This window comes from Drosophila hydei, unplaced genomic scaffold (assembly GCF_003285905.1).
Source record: "Drosophila hydei strain 15085-1641.00,03,60 unplaced genomic scaffold, DhydRS2 tig00000060-arrow-pilon, whole genome shotgun sequence".
Classification (NCBI taxonomy): Eukaryota; Metazoa; Arthropoda; class Insecta; order Diptera; family Drosophilidae; genus Drosophila; species Drosophila hydei.
Window position 1 is genome coordinate 2,883,534 of NW_022045656.1, and position 20,675 is coordinate 2,904,208.

The following is a 20,675-nucleotide window of genomic DNA, read 5'->3' on the forward strand; positions in this document are numbered from 1 at the left end:
TTGTAGATTCAGCTCAACGAAAACAACGAAAAGCTCTTCGAAGAGCATTTACAGCAGCGATGGCATCGATGCCATTGGACAGGAATCAGGAGCTGCACCACAGTCGCAAATACAATTCAACGAGATACGTAGCCTTAAGCGGGGAGGTAACATTACCTCTGTGCTGGATATTGCCGGCATACGTGATCCGCGCACGGGTCGAGTTTTAACTATTGGCGAAGCCATACAGTTGCGCATTTTGGATGTTCGCACTGGCGAAATGCTAGTGGGTGAGCGGCGCATATCCCTTGAGCAGGCCGCCGAGCAGGGTTTGATTGATGCGCAGCTGGCGATACAGTTGCTGCAGCCTGGTGCAGGACGAGATGCGACCGGACGTGAGCTCTCTTTGCTAGAGGTGATACAGCGAGAGATAAGCGAAGCGGAGTCCGGCTATGAGACGGCAGAGAAACGCATCAAGGTAAACAACACAGTCACAGTAGAGCAGTTGCCATTGCCAACGCAATCCCCATTGGATGTGGCATCCCCCGAGAAACCTAGAAATATTGTCGATGCCATTTGTGCTGGCAGTGTGGATGCCAAGACGGGCCTGTATCGTGTCAAATCGGGCCAAACAATTAGCCTGGCCGAGGCGTACGAACGTGGCTATCTAATACGCCACGAATCGGTGACAATTAAATCGAATGCGCTGTGTTTAAGCGATGCCATTGCTCATGGCCTGGTGGATAATGCTGGCTGGATAATAGATCGCAATTCTGGTGACAAGTTCCGTTTGGATTCGGCTATTGCCAATCAGCTAATCGATGCGAGCGTGCGCGAAGTAGTCGATGCTAAACGCGATGTAAAAATTACACTAGAAGACGCGTTAAAATCGGGCGTTTTGAATGCTAAGACCGGTCGCTATCTAAACGAGGTGACCAAAGAGAAGCTTAGCTTCTTCGAGGCACGCAATCGCCAATTGATTGTTAAACCGTATACTCTTAAAGATATATGTGATTTAAATTTGCTCGACAAACAATCCCTGATCACAAGTCCCATGCGCCGCGAAAAACTAAGCATTATGCAGGCTATCGAAGCGGGTGTACTGGATGGCAACCAGCTCAAGTGCATTACGAAACGTAAGGGTGAGTTAATCACATTGCAGGAAGCCATTGCCGATGGCATTGTGCTACCTGCGGAGTGTAAATATCGTGATTTTATGACTGGGGAATTAATTAGCATACCCGAGGCTGTAGAGCGTGGCCTGATAAGTTCGGTATCGCAGCGTTCCATTTTTGATATCGATGGTTTCAAGGATTTGCGTAGCAATGATTATGTTAGCTTTAATGTGGCCCTCTCGCGCGACATTTTACGTCGCAAGAGCACGGGCTTTGCCTTAGAGACAGGTCGGGATAGTCTAGTTCCACTAGAGGTGGCCGTTGGTGAAGGCCTGGTGCGGCAGGAGGTTTATGAAATGTTCAGTCGCGGTATTGGTGTGCACAATGCCAGTGGCAAGGAGCTCAGCGTTTTCGATCTGGTCTATCATAATCTAATTGACCCGAAGACTGGCTATTTGCTCGATCCTAAGACTGGTGAAACAGTGCCTCTAGACAGCGCCATCGAGCGCAAGTTCATCACACCCGAGGGTGCTCTGCTGCTGAGCAGCCTGCTTAATATTACGTTGACCACAGAGACAGTGACTAGGACGATCAATCGTTATGTGACCATACGTGCCGGCTCACAGGAGCCAGGTGATACAGTTTTACTGACCTTCACCGAGGCTGTGCGTCAGGGTTTCATTGATGAAGATAGGCAGCTATTCAAAGATCCCAAAACGGGAAATGTTTACTCTGTGCAGCAGGCGCTCAACTATGGGCTTCTAGTGCCCGATAGCAATCAAACGGTGCCAGAACCAACAAATCGCAAGAAGACCAAGTCAACCATAACAATAGTGACCAAACAAATAATACCCGAAGCGGAGCCTATTAAGCTAAACACCCAACATACAAAATATGTTGAAAAATCAGTGGAAATACCAATTTCTCAGGAATTAATCAAACCTCAACGCATTGTCTCGGAGTTTATTAATCTGGAGAAGAGCAGCTATTTAGAACAGAATGTTACAGAGCGTCAGATTATGGAGCTGCCACCCGGTGGTTGGCGTCTGAAGGATGCCATTGAGCAGCGTCTATTCAATCCAGACACAGGTGTGTTCCACGTACAGGGCACAGATCGTCTGGTAAACTTTGAGGAGTGCATAGATAAGCAGATTATTAACAATTTATCTGTGGCTGTTATCGAACCCAATACTGGCGATAAAATATCTGTAAAGTCCGCTTTTGAACGTGATATTGTGGACAGCTATGGCAACTATACAAACAATAGGCAACAAGTTCTGGGCATGCGAAGTGCCATCGCGGAAGGAAAAATTTTACTAGAGACGGTGCCAGCTACGCGTGGTGCCAGTCAGAAGACTATTTTGCGTATAACGCGCGTAAACAATATGCCCGATGTGTTGGAAGTATCGACACCATTGAAGGACTCGCCACCACGTTTCGTAGAGGTGAATACATGTCAGCGTGAGTTGGCATCACCGGAACCACTGCAAATAGCACCAGGTGCCATCTACGATCCGTCCACAGGGCTCGTCATATTTACACAAAACGGCGAGACGGAGAACATCTTTGACGCCGCGCGTCAGGGTCTAGTTGACGAGCAACTTATCAAAATTGTGGATCCCACGACTAAACAACAGATTTCGGTCACAGAAGCTATTGCTAGATCTATTTATGATCCACGCACAGCTACGATACTGGATGCCGAGGGACAACCGATTGATTTGATTACGGCTACTAAACTGGGTTTGTTCAGCGTGGTGGGTGCACCACTCGTAGCCGCTGAGGGTGCTCTGCGCACTGTTCGCTTTGTGGTTGATCCACGAACTGGTGAGCAGATACCGGTTGAGGTGGCCTACGAGCGTGGCATTGTATCGCGAGATCAACTGCAACGTGGACGCTCCTTTGATTATGAACCAACAACAACTTCAACAACAGAGGAGAAGGTTGTAGTGCTGCAAAAGATGCGCAAGCTTATATTAAAGCCGCGGGATGCTCTTCGCAAGGGTATACTCGACGAGGAGACATGTAATATACTTGAGGATACACGCAACTTTACTAATCCCCAAGGTGATGTTGTAAATATTAGCGAGGCCTTGAATACTGGTTTAATTGATGGACGCCGTGGTCACGTCACTGATCCTCAGCGTAATCGTGTGCTCAATCTGCGGCAGGCTGTCGAACAAAAGATTATTGATCCAGAACAAACAAATCATATTCTTATGCCACTGGCCAAAAGTCTGTCCATACCAAAACTTGAATCACAGGGTCTTATAGATCCACAGTCACAGACCATTGTACACCCGGAGAGCGGTTATCCCTTGAGTATACATGAGGCAATTGTTTGTGAAGTACTCGACCCACATTCCAAATTACACAAACCAACAAAGTGCACCCTGGAGGAGGCCATTGAAAAGGGCATTATCAATCCTGATGAATCTACATTCAACTATAAGAATAAAACCCTAAATATTTCGGAAGCCATCGAAGCTCATCTATTCGATGCAAGCTATGATAAGCAGAAACTCAAAGTAGAAATACCGCCCGTAGGCATGATATTCCCAGTTGCTGTAGAGAAGAGTCTGGTAGAGCCTACGAAGTCTGTCGTATTGCATCCAAGCACCAAGAAACCGGTGCCAATTAAGCAGGCTATCAATGATGATTTCATCATGTCCATACCCTATGCACCCAAACCGGATGCCATTGAGGTTGTACCTGCGCTGGAACGTGGTCTTATCGACGTGGCTGCCCAGACCTATACACATCCCACGACAAGCGAACGATTATCGCTACGACAAGCACTGGAGGATGGTGTGCTAGTTGTTAAGCGACTTTCCGACTTTGTTGTCAATCAAAAACCCATACCCAAGACAGAGGTCATGGAGACAATACGTGCGGTGCACACGGTGACCACTAAAACAATTGAACTTATGCAGGGTTACGTACTCATCTCCAATAATGAGGTACAAAATGTAAATACTGGTGAGGTGTGCAGCCTGGAGCAGGCTAAGGAGCTGGGTATACTACGCGAGGAAGAAACAACACGTGAGACCAAAGCCACAACTGGTGAAACAGCGGAGCAGTTGGCTACAATTTCAGTTCCAAGTGCCAAAGATCAGTCAGTGGTTGTCGAAGAGCGTACACAAACAGTTGTGGTCAGCTCAGATACTAGAAAACAAGAGCTGCAAGTAATAAGCACTACACAATCCACTAAGGAATCTCCTGAAAATGTTGTTAAACCCACCAAGGAAACATCCAAGACACTGCAAAATGTCAAGGAGGCAGCCAAAATGGGTGCATTGGGCGTCATTGCAGCTCCTGTGCTGGCAGGTGGTGCTATTGTCAGCGGCGTTAAGAGTCTAATTAAATCCGCCAAGTCCAACGCTGAGGAAGCGAAAACTATCACAACAACAACAACGATAACCAGTAACAAGGAAACAACATTGCAAACAGGGAAACCAGGCAAACCTCAAGTAAGTTTCATTGAAGAAGAGCGAATGGCAGTTGAGCAACAACCGGAAGCCTCATTAAAACAATTGCCTACTGAAGTAGATAACCTTCTTCAGGATACGGAGAAGTTTATAAGCAGCACAACAGCCAACTTTATATCTAATGAAAAGCAGCATTTGTCTAAGGATCAGCATATGCCAGAAGAAACTACCACAGCGTCCAGTTCAACAACAACAACAACCGTCACAACGATAACTACCTCAAAAACAACCGAAGCGAACGAAGCGCTGCCTGTCTTACCCAAAGAAGCATTACAAAAGGAAAAACAAGTCGACCAACCCAAGGAGAAAACGAAAGACAAGGAAATTATAGAGGAAAAACAAGAAGTTACGAAAGTTACAGAAACCATTCAAACAGCAACCAGCGAAAAGCTGCCACACACTGAACCACAAAATGAAAAATTGATAAAGCAGCCAAAGGAGACATCCGAAGTTGCGGAAACCCCTGATGAGAAACAAGAAATCACTAAAGTGACGGAAACCGTTTCTACTATATTCCGAGAAGAACCAGTCCAACCCCAAAAGGACTCGCCAAAGCCAGCTCAGAGAGAACAAACGCCAGAATCAGCTGCCAAGGCAGAACCTGCTGACAAACATGAGCCAGGCGCCAAGCCGGAGCCTGCACCGAGGAATACTGTTAGTATGGAAGTAACCGAACTGGAGCCACTTTACACAGCACCACTTGCGCCTTTCCAGGAGACGGTTACTAAAGTAACGGAAACCGTAAAAGAAGAACCACTTAGCACGGAATCACAAAGCACTGTCACAACTATCACAACAAAGGTAATAACAACGAAAACTTCCGAACCAACTGTACAAGAAGTAACGAAAACAATAGTGTCGAGCGAGGAGACACCTGAAAAACTGGTTGAGGGCTCTGAACAAGTGCCAAAGGAAGTTGAGAAACAATCAAAACCCATTGAATCTTGTAATGTTTCGGTAGAGGAGCGAGTTGTGACTGTCGAGCAACCTATCACCACTGAGTCTACAACGACTAGAACTACCACTACAACAACAATAACAACCACAACTGAAGAGTCAACCCCAAAAGAAGTTGTCAGTACAACAGAAGAGATAGAGAAGTTGTCTAAGGATGAACCGGTTGCACCCAAAGAAGTGACTGTGGTTGACATAAATGAGCAAACTAAAAAGGAAGACTCGCCTCTTAAAGAACCAACTGTACTTGTCACAGAAGATACTCAAGAGCAGCCTAAACAACTGCCTTCCACCAAGGAAACTATTGTGACCGTCACAGAGGAGACCACAGAAAAGCCTAAGGATACAGGTCCAGAGCCAATTGTAAGCACTCGTACCACAGAAACAATCACTCGAGATACTTCTGTAACATCACATCAGCAACAACCTGGAGCTCTTGAAGAAATTAGGCAACATGAAAATTCGACAGATAAACACCAAACAGTTGTCGATTTCATACAAAACGAGAAGAGTCAGCAACCTGCTGGAGACAGTGGCACCAAGATAATGCAGAATGTCAAAGATGCAGCCAAACTGGGCGCGCTAGCTATTGTGGGAGCACCCATCTTAGCAGGCAAAGCTCTTGTTGATGCGCTTACTACAGATAAAGTTACTAAACCCACACAGGAAGTTACAAAAGTTGTCACGCAAGCCGGACAAGAACTCACACCAACACCGATCGAACCTGACAGCTCTTCAAGTAGTACAACAATTGTGACGAAAATAACAACGACCACAACAACAAAAACTAGCAGCATTGAGTCCGCACCCGATGATGAAGCACGCGATACAGTGGAAACAGAAGTCAGTACATTGGAGCACACAAGTAATCGCGAAGTACCTATGACGTTGGCGATTGGTGATGCTATATCACAGAAATTGATCAGTCCCGAGGAGTGTAAAGTCATATTGGATGGTGAACCACGTTCGGAAAGTGTGTCCACACTGCTCAAGGAAGAACAACTTAGTCCTTTGGATGAGCTGCAAATCATAGATGATACCTTGATTGTTGTAAACCGGATCAATTATCTGGTGGATGTGGATACCGAACTGACGCCTGAAAACTTCAGTGAATTGAACATTTACGATCCAAAACTTCAATGTTTCATAGATCCCTCGACTGGTCAGAAAATTTCTTTCCAAACACTTGTGTTTGACATGAATATCTTCCATCCCGATAGAATACTAGTGAAGAACTTTAGCAAAGGGAAATATGAAACCCTGGCAGTTGCACTTGAACGTCCTTTGATGGATAAACACACGGGTCATATGGTCGATCCCAAGACAGGCAAGAAAATACCATTTTTTGAGTGCATTGAACGTCATTGGATAATAACTGCCAATCCCGAAGAGCAGCGACCCGCAGCCATTGAGAATGTTATCATAGACCACCGGTCAGGCAAAGTGGTGCTTGACGATGGTCAAGTTTGCTCCATTGTTGATGCTATCAACAGTGGCAAACTGGACATACAGTCGATATCGGTGCGCGACCCAGTTAGCGGTGAGGTGATCCCATTGCGTATGGCAATTGAGTTGGGTGTGGTTGATATGCAGGCTGGTACGGTCATAGATATACAGACATTGAAAGAAATACCCATGGAGCTGGCTTTGCAGTTGGGTTTCTTGGTGCCCGGCGCACGTAAGCCAATTTCCCTTGAAGCAGCTGTACGCAAGGGTCTTTACGATCCGGAGACTGGTAAACTTTACGATTCTGAGTCTCAAAATCAGGTAGATGTTCAGAAGTCCATTGAAATTGGTTTGGTTGATCCCAAGATTTCGCTGATTGTGGATACAGTCACCAACAAGGAGCTGAAGCTCGACTGCGCTATTGAGGATGAGCTGGTGCTCACAACGGGCCAGATTAAGGATAACAAGAATAACACTCTTGTGCCGTTTGATGTGGGTGTTGAGCAGCGTTTGGTGAAGACCGACAATGTAACCTGGAGCCTGCCCGAGGTGCTGCAGCGTGAATATTATACACCCAGCACGGGTAAGGTGTTGAATCCGGTTACGGGGGAGGATATTCTGCTACAGCAGGCTATTGAAATGGGCTTTGTTGAGTTGGATTCCACGTTGGTTAAGGATACTGATAATGATAAAATTGTGCCGGGCAAGGAAGCTGCGAAGGTGGGTCTTCTAGATACAGTGCGTGGCACTCTTAGCTCGCCGAATATTAGTCTAGACGAGGCCTTTGTCAAAGGTTATCTTATAAGTACTAAGAAACCTTGGTCCCTTGTCGATTGTCTGCTGCGTGGTCTTTACGATCCTTTGACAGCTAAATTCAATATTGACGGCAAAGAGCTCGACCTGAAGACGGCCATTGCACAGAAGCTCATCAATCCCGAAGAGCTAGTGCTACTGGATCCCAAAACTGAATCCATTATTTCTTTGAATGAGGCCATTGCCAAGGGCTATCTGGATCCAGTTGGTGGCTTTGTCATTAATCCGTATGCATCAACAAAACTCTCTCTACACGAAGCTCTCGAGAATCGCATACTTATTCCGCCCAAACGAAAACGCAGTCTGCCCGATGCTGTCTATAGAGGTTTATACGATCCCAAGACCGGCCAGTTTAGCAATACGATCACGCGTGAAAAACTGACAACTGAACGTGCCATTCGTAGGGGTATACTCGATCCCGATTCGACGGTCGTCAATGTTTCTGGTCAAGTTGTGCCGTTTGGCGTGGCCACCGAGAAAGGCATTGTGGACAGTCAACAAGGCACAGTTTTGGATGCAAATGATCAGCATATTGATTTTAAGGAAGCCTTCGATAAAGGTGTGCTGGTGGAGGCTAAGAAACCCCTGCGTCTCATTGAGGCTGTTGTCAAGAATATTTACGATGAAACTGATGGTCACTTTATCGATCCCAAGTCTGGTGATAAACTAAACTTTGCTGAGGCATTAAATACCAATCTGATAGATGAACATAGCGTGCAGATCCGAGATTTTAAGAGTGGTTTGTATAAACAGCTCAATTTGACGCATGCCAAAGACACAGGTCTCATAGATCCCCAGAATGCCAAACTACTTTATAACAACCAGTCAGTGACCATAAAGCATGCGTTTAACATTGGCATTCTTATGGATGTGAATGCGCCCATAAGCGTACAGCGTGCCATTCATCAGGGTCTCTTCGATGATAAAACTGGTAAATTGAGTGACCCCAAGACCGGACGTAAAATTACTTTATTGGAGGGTATGCGGAGCTTCGTAATTAATCCACAGTTGCCATGCTACTTTGATGAGCAGTCGGAGCAAATGCTTAGTCTCAGTGAGACTTGTCGCAATGGCATTATTAATAGAAGGGAGGGCGTCTTTAAGGAACCAGGTAGCTCCAGCTTTGTGCCTCTTGGTGAGGCTATGAACTTGGGTTTGATTGTGGATATAGAAAATGCTGGCTTTGGGCTATATGAGCTCTTGGCCATGGGCTTTTATGATGTAAGCTCAGGACAAGTTTTACATCCGGTAACCAACCGAAAACTGAAACTTAATGAAGCCTGTGTCGAGGATGTCGTCAGTCTATCGTCCAGTTTGGTTAAGCATAATGAGTCGGGCAAGTATATGCGCCTAGCAAATGCCATTAAGGAACAGGTTATTGATGATACGAAGGGTTGCTATAATTTGGGTACGGAACAATTAAATTTGCAGACAGCTAGAGCACGCGGCTTAATCGTCTCGAACCGTCGTTTACTGAGCCTCGAAATGGTTCTGCGCATGCAGCTTTATCGATCCGAAACAGGGAAATTCTGTGATCCCACAACTGGCGAGTACCTCGATTTAATTGAAGCTATAAACTCAGGCTTCATTGATCCGGCCAGTACCGTTTTTAAGAATCAGTTAACGGGCAAGGAGTTAGCGCTAACGGCAGCTATAGAAAATAGTGACATAGATGTAACTAAGGGCCGCGTTTTTGATCCGAAATCCAAATCTACATACAATTACGATGTAGCCTTCGCGCGTGGCATACTCGTGACTGTACCGCGTCCTCTAACCGATCGCAGCGAAATCGTACGTCGTCAGGATAGCGTTGAACTTTTAAGTCAAACCCCCGTGAGCGTTGTCATCAGTAAACCCCGCGAAATGTCTCTTGAGGAAGCTATCAAATATAATATAATCGATCCAAAGACCGCACTCGTACGAGATTTTGATAGCTTTAAATTTCTGCCATACGCTTTGGCCCAGGAACGTGGTCTTGTAGATGTCACTAAGCGCACGCTCGTTGATCCTAAAGCCTTATACTTTGCATTTGATCCTACGCTGTTGATCTATGTGCGGGAACCCGTTACATTCGATCAGGCGGCCGAATCCAAGTGCTTGGATCTTCAAACCGGTATGTTAACCTATCAGCCAATAACTCCTGCCAGCGACGATAGCGCAAACGATTCACTAACTGTCATCGACACGTCGCCTAAGATATACACGCTAAAGGATGCCGCCGGCACTGGTATTATTGATCCCGATTCAGCGTTGGTCAAAGATGTGGCCAAAGAGAAACTTGTGCGTTTACCAGAGGCCTTCCGCAAGGGCCTGATGGATGCCAATAAGGCGAACGTATTAAATACCCAAACCTCAAAGCTATGCACACTGCAGGAGGCCTACGAAAGTGGCTTGATCTGTACACCTAAGCGTTCATTTGGTTTGCTAGAGGCCATCACATTTAACCTGTACAATCCAACCAATGGCTGTCTAGTTGATCCCTTCCAAATGCATCCCGATATCATCAAGCGTAAAAAGTATACATTGGCCGAGGCCATTAGTGCCGGCCTGATCGATCCCTCCTCGACGGTGGTACGTGATCCCAGCTCAGGTGTCATCTTACCACTGGCCGCTGCTATAGGCAGTGGCCTAATCGATGCCACTGAAGGTCGCCTGAACGATGCCAATGAGCCCAAAAATAACATCGATTTGGTGAAAGCCACCGAGAAGGGTTTACTGCTGCCAGCCGAACAGAGGGTAAGTTGCACAGAGTTATTCTGCACCTGTGTCTATGTGTTCTAAAGGGTTTTTTCATTACTTTCCAATCTTCAAAAATTTAATAAAAACCAAACTCGAAAAATCACAACAAAAATTTATAAACAAAATTTTACAACGCTTCGTGGCATGTTTCTTTTTGGTATATTTATATATATATAATTTTCTATAATAATTATTTTTCGAATTTTCTTTATATACTTTTTGATCACTGCGCTCTTTACTCTCTTTCTATCATCGGACTAACTAACAGCTCTGTCTGCTTATCTAAAACGAAAACTGAAACATTTTAATTTGCTAATCATATTTATGATTATATTATTATTTTATTTTGCTTGTCCTGAAAAATGGACAAAATTTTTCTTATATTGCAGCGCATGGCATTGAGTTTTATATGTTCTCGTTCACAAAACACATCAATTAAATCAAATCAAATCTATCGCATAACTTTTTAAAAATGAATCAACTAAGTTTGCTGAGCTTGCTTTTAAGACTTTCTCAAGTTATGAATGCAGCAAGAAATATGTCTGTCAGCAGTACTACATACAACATAATCACAACACAGATCGATTGTTATCATATCAGACAATATTAAAATCAATCATCAAATTGCTTGATCTGGCAAACGCAACGCAACGCGCGTCTCCATTACTCTCCATAACTACTCAGCACGAATGACGTCGGCAATAATTTATTTATAATCTTTCTCTCTCATATACATATCTATCGATAACACAAAACATATACGTACATACACATATACTTTAACAAACATATACTTTTATATTCTTAGTTCTCGTAAGCCCCGACTAGGCAGCATATTCTTTAGGTTCACTCCTAACCATACCAAACTGTAACGATGTAGAGTCTATTTGTAAAACTTAACAACACTTTTGGATATTATATGCAATTTATCCTATCCTAATACTTTTTCAATTCTTCTTTATTTAGTTTTTTTTTTATTCTAAGGCTCAACATTTTTATATATATTTAAAGTATTTTAGCTCTTGTAGAGTTTGCTTACGTTACAGTTTGGTCGGACTACAGATGCAATAAGATCTGGCAAATGTAGCCCTTTTGCTAACCATAACTTGCTCTTAGCTTACCTCAAATTAGCCAGTATTATTTAGTATTTATTTTTTATATATGCAAATATTTTAAATATCGATTTTCTACCTATTTTCAGCATTTTATACATAAAATTATTCTTATATTATTTCGTTTGCAGTTTTAATTTTTTGAGTATGCTCAAACAACACAAAAAAAAAAGAAAAAATAATATAAACCCAAATCTTAACACTAATCTCAAAACAATAATACTCAACAACAACAAACAAAACCCATTAAAACGTAGTTAGTTTCCCATACTAAAAAGTATAAAACTGTTTTAGTTTTCCCAGTCCAAAAGTAGTGCTCGTTAATTATTTAGTAGTGCCTAGTAGTAAACCCTGGTGTTATTTTGTGCGTCCTTTAACTATTATTCATATTTGTTATGTTTTTGTACTATAAAATGCTTAAAAGCCTAAACTAACGTATCATAACTCTTGCTTGGCCTATAAAATGCTTTCAAAAAAACTTTGCTTTTGCTTTTGCCGCCGCTTAAGCTTTTTATATTTCAGCAATTGTATGTTTGTGTGTTCTATATATATATTTTGTGTTACATATCTTATGCCTTTCGATTATATACTATTTATATACGAAATTCTTTTACAAATTTTCATTTATGCTCTATCTCCATATATATATTTTACCCCCAAGTATGAAATATTTAAGTATGAACCTGTAACTGGTTAAGTTATGTCTTTCACTTAAAACTTTACTAATTATGTTCTTTTACCATCATTATCAAACATTACATTTTGATATACAGCAAGCAGTATTCGAGAAGTTCAATATGTGTGAGGAGAATGTAAACGATCTGCTTAAATGGGTCACCTCAGTTGAACAGAAAATTTCGAGCGTTGGCGGACCACGTGAAAAAATCGATGAGCTACGCAATCAAATCAATGCACTCAAGGTAACATATTCTTAAACTATAATATACAAATGGACCTTTTACCCATTTCCTTTACATCTTATAGCTCACTTGTTATATACAGTGTTTCCCTATTTAACCTGTATCTTCTTTTTATAGCAAATCAAGGATGAAATCGAATCACAGCAACGTCCTGTAGCTACCTGTCTGGAGCAAATACGTCAAATTGTTCTCACTGGTGGGGATGTGCTCTCTGCACCGGAGGTCACCACTTTGGAGAACTCTGGCCGGGAATTGCGTTCACGTGTAGATCGTGTCAATGATCGTACAGTGCGTCTACTGCGTCGCCTTGAGGCTGGGCGTGATGAGCTGACCAAGTTGCGCAGCGAGTTAGATATCTTTTCCGACTGGCTGCAGCTGGCACGTCGCACGCTCGAAGATAAGGAACGTTCGCTGTCAGACCTTACGCGACTCGCTTCGCAGGCAGACACCATTCGTGAGTTTGTGAGCGATGTGATTGGTCACCAGGCGGACCTACGTTTTATCACAATGGCCGCACAGAAGTTTGTTGATGAGAGCAAGGAGTTTTTGGCTGTACTCAACGATTTCCGAACCTCACTGCCAGAGAGACTGCCCCATGTGGAGCCATTGTCTAGTGCCGAGAGTCCCATACGCCAGGAAGTGTCGCTGGTATCAGCACAGTACAAGGATCTGCTGAACCGTGTCAATGCGTTGCAAGATCGCGTCTCTGGCTTAGGTGGCAGGCAGCGTGAGTACCAGGATGCATTGGATAAAGCCAATGACTGGTTGCGTAGCGTTCAGCCCCGTGTTTCTCGTGTTATATCTGAACCTGTCGCTGGAGATCCGAAGGGCGTACAAGATCAGATGAATGAGGCTAAGGCATTGCACAATGAACTTTTGTCGAGCGGTCGTCTTGTGGACAATGCTCAGCAGGCTTTAGATAATCTATTGCGCAGTCTAGGCGGTCAGCTCAGTCCTATGGAGATCAATCAACTGGAGTTGCCCATAGCTGATTTGAAGAACAACTACCAACAACTGTTGGATACGCTTGGAAACCATTGCAAGACCTTGGATAAGACTCTGGTGCAATCGCAGGGCGTACAAGATGCTCTTGATAGCCTGGTGGGCTGGGTAAATCAAGCCGAGGATAAGTTCAAGATGAACTTGCGTCCTGCTTCGCTTATCAAGGAGCGTCTTCAGGAGCAGATACGCGAGCACAAACTGCTCTTGGCTGATTTGCAATCGCATCAGGCCAGCATTGATAGCGTTCAAATCTCTGCCAAGCATCTGCTAGCCAGTGCCTCCAATGCACGTATAGCCAAGAAGGTTGAGTCAAATTTGAACGATGTAACGGGCAAGTTTGAAAAACTCTTTGAGAAAGCTAACAAACGTGGTGAATTCCTGGATGATGTATACAGTCGCCTCTCCAAGTACCTGGATGATATTAGTACCGTGGAGCAGCGTATGGGCAGCTTGCAGGAGGCCCTGGATAGCCGCGAAACCAGTCTGCTCTCCACAGAGGAGGTGGCACGTCGCATGCTCGACTTGGCCCGCGAAAAGGACCAGTTGGCACCAGAGTTTGAGGATTGTGTGCGTAACGGCAAGGAACTGATAGGGTTGCGCGATGTGACTGATACGGGCGCTTTGCGTGACCGTATCAAGGCTTTGGAATCTCAGTGGCGCAACATTAACATCAGCATAGATGAGCGCGCTAAGCTGTCCAAGCAGAAGGCTGAACGTCGCTTGGCCTACGAGAGTCTTAAGGACGAGGTCTTGTCCTGGTTGAGCACCACAGAAGGACGTGTTAATGGACTGGCACCAGTAGCCATTGATCTGGACAAGATACGCCAACAGAACGATGAATTGAAACCTATCTGCAAGGACTATCGTGACTATGCGCCAACTATCGACAAGATCAACGATATTGGCTCCCAATACGATGCACTTGTTCGCCCGGAAAGTCCCTCGCGTAAACGGTCAACGTACAGTCCTATTAAGAGGACAAGTCCGCTGCGTCGCATGTCTGGAGATGCCAGAAGCCCCAGCCCGACCAAGGGAGGCATACTGTCGCCACTATCGACTGGTTCCAGTGGATTCGGTAGCCGCAGATCCTCTCAGGATGGCTTTCAGCTCTCTGAGCTGTCTCCGGTGCAGCAGCAGTTAAGCGAGATTAACAATCGCTATGGTTTGATTGGAGTTCGTCTGAATGACCGTCAGCATGAGCTGGATAATCTCAGCGAAGAATTGCGCAAGCAGTACGAAAACCTTAAGGGATTGGCGCAATTCTTGGAACGTATCCAACGACAGGTGCCGAAAGAGTCAGTATCCAACAAAGATGAGGCCGATCGCTGCATTAAGCAGGCGCGCAAGATCCTTGAAGATATGTATGAAAAGCAGAGTTTGTTGGACACCACAAAGGCACAGATTAAAGACATTCTGCGACGTAAATCGGATGTTCCCGGCGCCGAGCAATTGCGTGTGGAGAACGACAACATTCAGGAGAAGTGGAAGAATCTCAATGACATCTGCAAGAATCGCATTGCCTTTTCAGAGAAGTTGCGTGACTTCCTGGACACCCATGGTAATCTCAAGAGCTGGCTAGACAGCAAAGAGCGAATGTTGACTGTGCTAGGACCCATTTCTTCGGATCCACGCATGGTTCAGAGCCAGGTGCAACAGGTGCAAGTATTGCGCGAAGAGTTCCGCACACAACAGCCACAACTGAAGCACTTGCAGGAGTTGGGACACGACGTTGTAGATCATTTAGCCGGCACACCCGATGCTCAGGCAGTGGAGGTTAAGCTCAGGGATGTGATTACCAAATGGGATGATCTAATGGGTAAGCTGGATGATCGCGCTAATAGTCTAGGCGGTGCTGCCGATAGCTCAAAGGAGTTTGATGCGGCTGTCAATCGTCTGCGTGAGGCTCTGCAAGGCATTAGCGACAACCTGGATACGCTGCCAACCGAAGGCGATCACCAAGAGAATCTGCGGAAGATCGAGAACCTTGAACGGCAGCTCGAGGGTCAGCGACCACTTTTGGCTGACGTAGAGCAATCCGCAGCCACATTGTGCAACATCCTCGGCGACCCCGCCTCTCGAGCTGATGTTAACTCACGTGTTGCAGCCCTGGAAAAACAATACTTGGCATTGCAAAAGAAATTGGATACGAAGAAGGCTGAAACGGAGGCTTCATTACGTGACGGTCGTCACTTTGCTGAGAACTGTTCGAAGACGCTCGGCTGGCTATCCGGCGAGCTGTCCAACTTAACCGATCGTCTGCTCGTATCCGCCCACAAGCCAACACTGCAACACCAGATAGACACACACGAGCCCATCTATCGTGAAGTTATGGCGCGTGAGCATGAGGTCATAATGCTAATCAACAAGGGCAAGGATCTGTCCGACCGTCAGCAGGATCGCGGTGTCAAACGTGATCTGGATCGCATACAACAACAGTGGGAGAAACTGCGTCGTGAGGCTGTCGATCGCCACACGCGTCTACAGACATGCATGGAACACTGCAAGAAGTACTCACAGACCTCAGAGACCTTCCTTGCTTGGCTGCGTACAGCAGAAGATAAGTTGTCGGATCTAACGCCTGGTGTACTTTCGAAATCGAAATTGGAGACACGTCTGCGTGATCTGCAAACTTTCCGCAGCGAGGTTTGGAAGCATTCGGGTGAATTTGAAAACACCAAAGGTCTGGGTGAAACATTCCTCAGTAGCTGTGACATTGATAAGGAGCCAATCAAGGCTGAGCTGCAGGACATACGCGATCGTTGGGAGCGTCTAAATAATGATTTGATTGCACGCGCTCATGAGATTGAGAACTGTTCGCGCCGCTTGGGTGACTTCAATGATGAGCTCCGCAACCTGGATCACTCATTAGGCCGTTGCGAGGATCGCCTGGCCGCACACGATGCGCTGGGCGGAGCTGCCAAAGACCCCAAGCTGCTGGAACGCGTCAAGGCTATTCGCGAAGAGTTGACGAACCTGAGCAAACCATTGCAAACGCTTAAGGCGATGGCAAAGGATATTAGTGCCGAGGCACGTGCGGCCGGCGGTGATGCGGATCATTTGACCAGTGAAGTTGATGGATTAGCTGATCGCATATCGGAGTTGCAAGGTCGCTTAGATGATCGCTGTGGGGAGCTGCAATCGGCTGCAACAGCTGTATCCCAGTTTAACGAGCAGATGAAGAGTCTGGGAATTGATCTGAATGATCTGGAGGCTGAGGTTGAGAAGCTGTCGCCACCCGCACGTGAGATTAAGATTGTGCAACAGCAAATCGATGATGTGGGCAAGCTTCAAAATAAATTGGATCGCCTAGTCGGTCGCTTGGAGGATGCCGAGCGTGCCTCTGATGTTCTTGTGGACGCCGGTTTCTCTGCGGATACTACCCAGACTCGCGAGCAAATCTCCACGCTGCGCAAGACACTAGGTCGTCTGGATAATCGTGTGCGTGATCATGAAGATAAGCTACAGGACACACTTAAGGCCTTGCGAGAGTTTTATGATATGCAGTCACAAGCCCTGGATGATATTCAGGACGTGAGCGAGGAATTCAAGCGCATGAAGCCTGTGGGCTCCGAACTGGATCAGATCAGACGCCAGCAAGAGGACTTCCGAAACTTCCGAGAACGCAAGGTGGAGCCCCTGGCTCATAATGTGGACAAAGTCAACATGTCCGGACGTGATCTGGTGCGCTCGGCTGCAAGTGGTGTTTCTACGACTACAGTTGAAAAGGATTTGGAGAAGCTGAATGACCGCTGGAACGATTTGAAGGAGCGTATGAACGAACGCGATCGTCGTTTGGATGTGGCTCTCCTACAGTCCGGCAAGTTCCAGGAGGCCCTAGCAGGTCTCTCAAAATGGTTGAGCGATACCGAAGAAATGGTAGCTAACCAGAAGCCACCAAGTTGCGACTACAAGGTAGTCAAGGCGCAGCTGCAGGAGCAAAAGTTCCTCAAGAAAATGTTGCTGGATCGTCAGAACTCTATGGGATCATTGGCCAATCTCGGCAAAGAGGTGGCTAATCATTGCGAGCCTGAAGAACGCGCTTCCATTGAGAAGCAGCTGAATGATCTGATGAAGCGATTCGATGCCTTGACTGATGGTGCCGAACAGCGTGAACAGGACCTGGAAGAGGCCATGGAGGTGGCAAAGCGTTTCCATGACAAGATTAGCCCACTGGAATTATGGCTGGATAATACGGAGCGTGCCGTTAAAGCCATGGAATTGATACCAACGGATGAGGAGAAGATACAACAACGCATTCGGGAGCATGATCGTCTTCACGATGAGATTTTGAGCAAGAAACCCGACTTTACGGATCTTGCTGATGTGGCTGCCCAGCTGATGCATTTGGTGAGCGATGAGGAAGCCGTTAATCTGGGCGAGAAGGTACGCAGTGTGACCGAACGCTATACAGGTTTGGTAGATGCCAGCGAGAATATTGGGGCTTTGCTTGCCGAATCCCGTCAAGGGTTACGCCATTTGGTGTTGAGCTATCAGGATTTGGTTGCCTGGATGGAGAGCATGGAGAATGAGCTTAAGCGTTTCAAGTCCGTACCAGTGTATGCCGATAAGCTGTTGGAACAAATGGACCACCTGCTAGAATTAAACGAGAACATTGCAGGACACGCAAATAATGTAGAGTCCACCGTTGAATCCGGCGCAGAGCTTATGAAGCACATTTCCAACGATGAAGCCATACAACTGAAGGACAAGTTGGACTCACTGCAACGTCGCTATGGCGATTTGACTAATCGTGGAGGTGATCTGCTCAAGAACGCTCAAAATGCTTTGCCATTGGTACAGCAGTTCCATGAGGCTCACAACCGTTTGGTTGAATGGATGCAGAGTGCCGAAACCGCATTGGCGCCAAGTGAGCCACGTCAAGCTGATGTCTTGCGTCTAGAGACCGAGCTATCCGAAATGCGTCCTATACTGGACACCATTAATTTGGTTGGACCACAGCTGTGCCAGTTGTCACCGGGAGAAGGTGCCGCTACCATTGAGAGCATTGTTACCCGAGATAACCGTCGGTTCGACGCCATCGTGGAACAAATTCAGCGTAAGGCCGAGCGATTGCATTTAAGTAATCAGCGTGCTAAGGAGGTAACCGGTGATATTGATGAGCTGTTGGAGTGGTTCCGTGACATGGACACCACATTGCGCGAGGCCGATCTACCGGCTATGGAACCAAAATTGGTGCGTGCACAGCTGCAAGAGCATCGGTCCATCAATGATGACATCTCCAGCCAGAAGGGACGTGTTCGTGACGTGACTGCCGCTTCCAAGAAGGTGCTGCGTGAATCGCCACAAAGCGAGAATACCGCAACACTTCGTGAGAAGCTGGACGATCTGAAGGAGATTGTAGACACAGTTGCACAACTGTGCAGCGAACGTCTGGGCATCTTAGAACAAGCTTTGCCGCTTTCCGAGCACTTTGCTGATTCTCATTCGGGTCTGACCACCTGGCTGGATGATATGGAACAGCAAATCTCTCGTCTGAGCATGCCTGCCTTGCGTCCTGATCAGATCACCTTGCAGCAAGACAAGAATGAGCGTCTGTTGCACTCCATAGCCGAGCATAAACCACTGCTCGATAAGCTGAATAAAACTGGTGAAGCTCTGGGTGCTTTGGTTGCCGAAGAAGATAGCGCCAAGATCAATGAGATTCTTGACACGGACAATGCCCGTTATGCAGCACTGCGTTTGGAACTACGCGAACGCCAACAGGCGCTGGAAAGTGCCCTGCAGGAGTCCAGCCAATTCTCCGATAAGCTGGAAGGCATGTTACGTGCTCTTGCCAACACGGTCGATCAAGTGAATCAATTAGATCCACTCTCAGCACTGCCCCAGAAGATTCGTGAGCAAATCGAAGACAATGATGCTCTTATGGATGATCTGGATAAACGTCAGGATGCATTCAGCGCTGTGCAGCGTGCTGCCAATGATGTAATTGCCAAGGCTGGCAACAAAGCTGATCCCGCTGTGCGCGACATCAAGGCCAAACTGGAGAAACTGAACAATCTGTGGAATGATGTGCAGAAGGCCACTAAGAAACGTGGCAGCTCCCTGGATGACATACTCAGTGTAGCCGAGCCCTTCTGGAAGCAATTGAATAGCGTCATGAAGACTCTCAAGGATCTAGAGGAGACGCTGTCCTGCCAGGAGCCACCAGCGGCACAGCCGCAAGACATCAAGAAGCAACAGGTGGCACTACAAGAGATACGCCACGAAATTGATCAGACCAAGCCAGAGGTGGAGCAAGTGCGTCGCCATGGCAGCAATTTGATGAACATGTGCGGTGAACCCGATAAGCCAGAAGTGAAGAAGCACATCGAAGATTTGGATAACGCCTGGGATAATATCACCGCACTGTATGCTAAACGTGAAGAGAACCTCATCGATGCGATGGAGAAGGCAATGGAATTCCATGAGACACTGCAGAATTTGCTCAAGTTCCTCACCAAGGCCGAGGATAAGTTTGCTCATTTGGGTGCTGTGGGCTCCGATATTGATGCTGTCAAGCGTCAGATTGAACAGCTCAAGGCGTTCAAGGACGAAGTCGATCCGCATATGGTCGAAGTAGAAGCATTAAACAGGTAAGTCTCGTATTTCTTCAAAATTAATTGAAGTACAATTCTCATATCTTATAATCTATATAATAATAATGATATATCAACGACGTATTTGTGTGGTCTACCTTCAATCGTACAATTGGCAGAGGTCTCGAAAGGCAAGATAGTTTCAAAATTTCGTACGTTCTTTATCGTTCGTTCGCTGTTATTGTGTACTTTTAAGTGCCTGTGCATTGTAAGCTGTAACTTTTGTGATATTTCATCAAGGACTTGTGATGTCTTATCTACAATTGCCAATCTGTGATCAAGGATCTGTGATCTCTAATCACGAATATGCGATCTTTGGTTTACGATATGTAATGTAATATTTATGATCTTGGATACATGATTTCGATCTGTGATCTCCGATTGGTGATATTTAAATTGTGATCTCAAATCTGTAATCTTTGAGTTGTTATTCAAGATCTCACGTTTGTCAGGTCACATTTGCTTTATGCATGTTTTCTTATGATTTACGCCGGAAAGCCACCGGAACCAG

The 20,675-nt window shown here is 45.9% G+C and overlaps 1 protein-coding gene across 31 annotated transcripts in view; it reads left to right on the forward strand.

Annotated features, from left to right (window-relative positions):
• The window catches only part of LOC111592244 (microtubule-actin cross-linking factor 1), a 98,192-nt gene that overhangs the window by 66,053 nt on the left and 11,464 nt on the right, over positions 1 to 20,675 (forward strand). For 24 of the 31 annotated variants that reach the window (XM_030222663.1, XM_030222674.1, XM_030222676.1 and 21 more), the window contains 3 exons: positions 7 to 10,531; positions 12,420 to 12,566; positions 12,684 to 20,161. In XM_030222663.1, coding sequence (XP_030078523.1) covers positions 7 to 10,531; positions 12,420 to 12,566; positions 12,684 to 20,161 — 18,150 coding nt within the window. The remainder of the gene's footprint in view (positions 1 to 6; positions 10,532 to 12,419; positions 12,567 to 12,683; positions 20,162 to 20,675) is intronic. The other 7 variants (XM_030222665.1, XM_030222666.1, XM_030222678.1 and 4 more) reach the window with 1 other exon arrangement.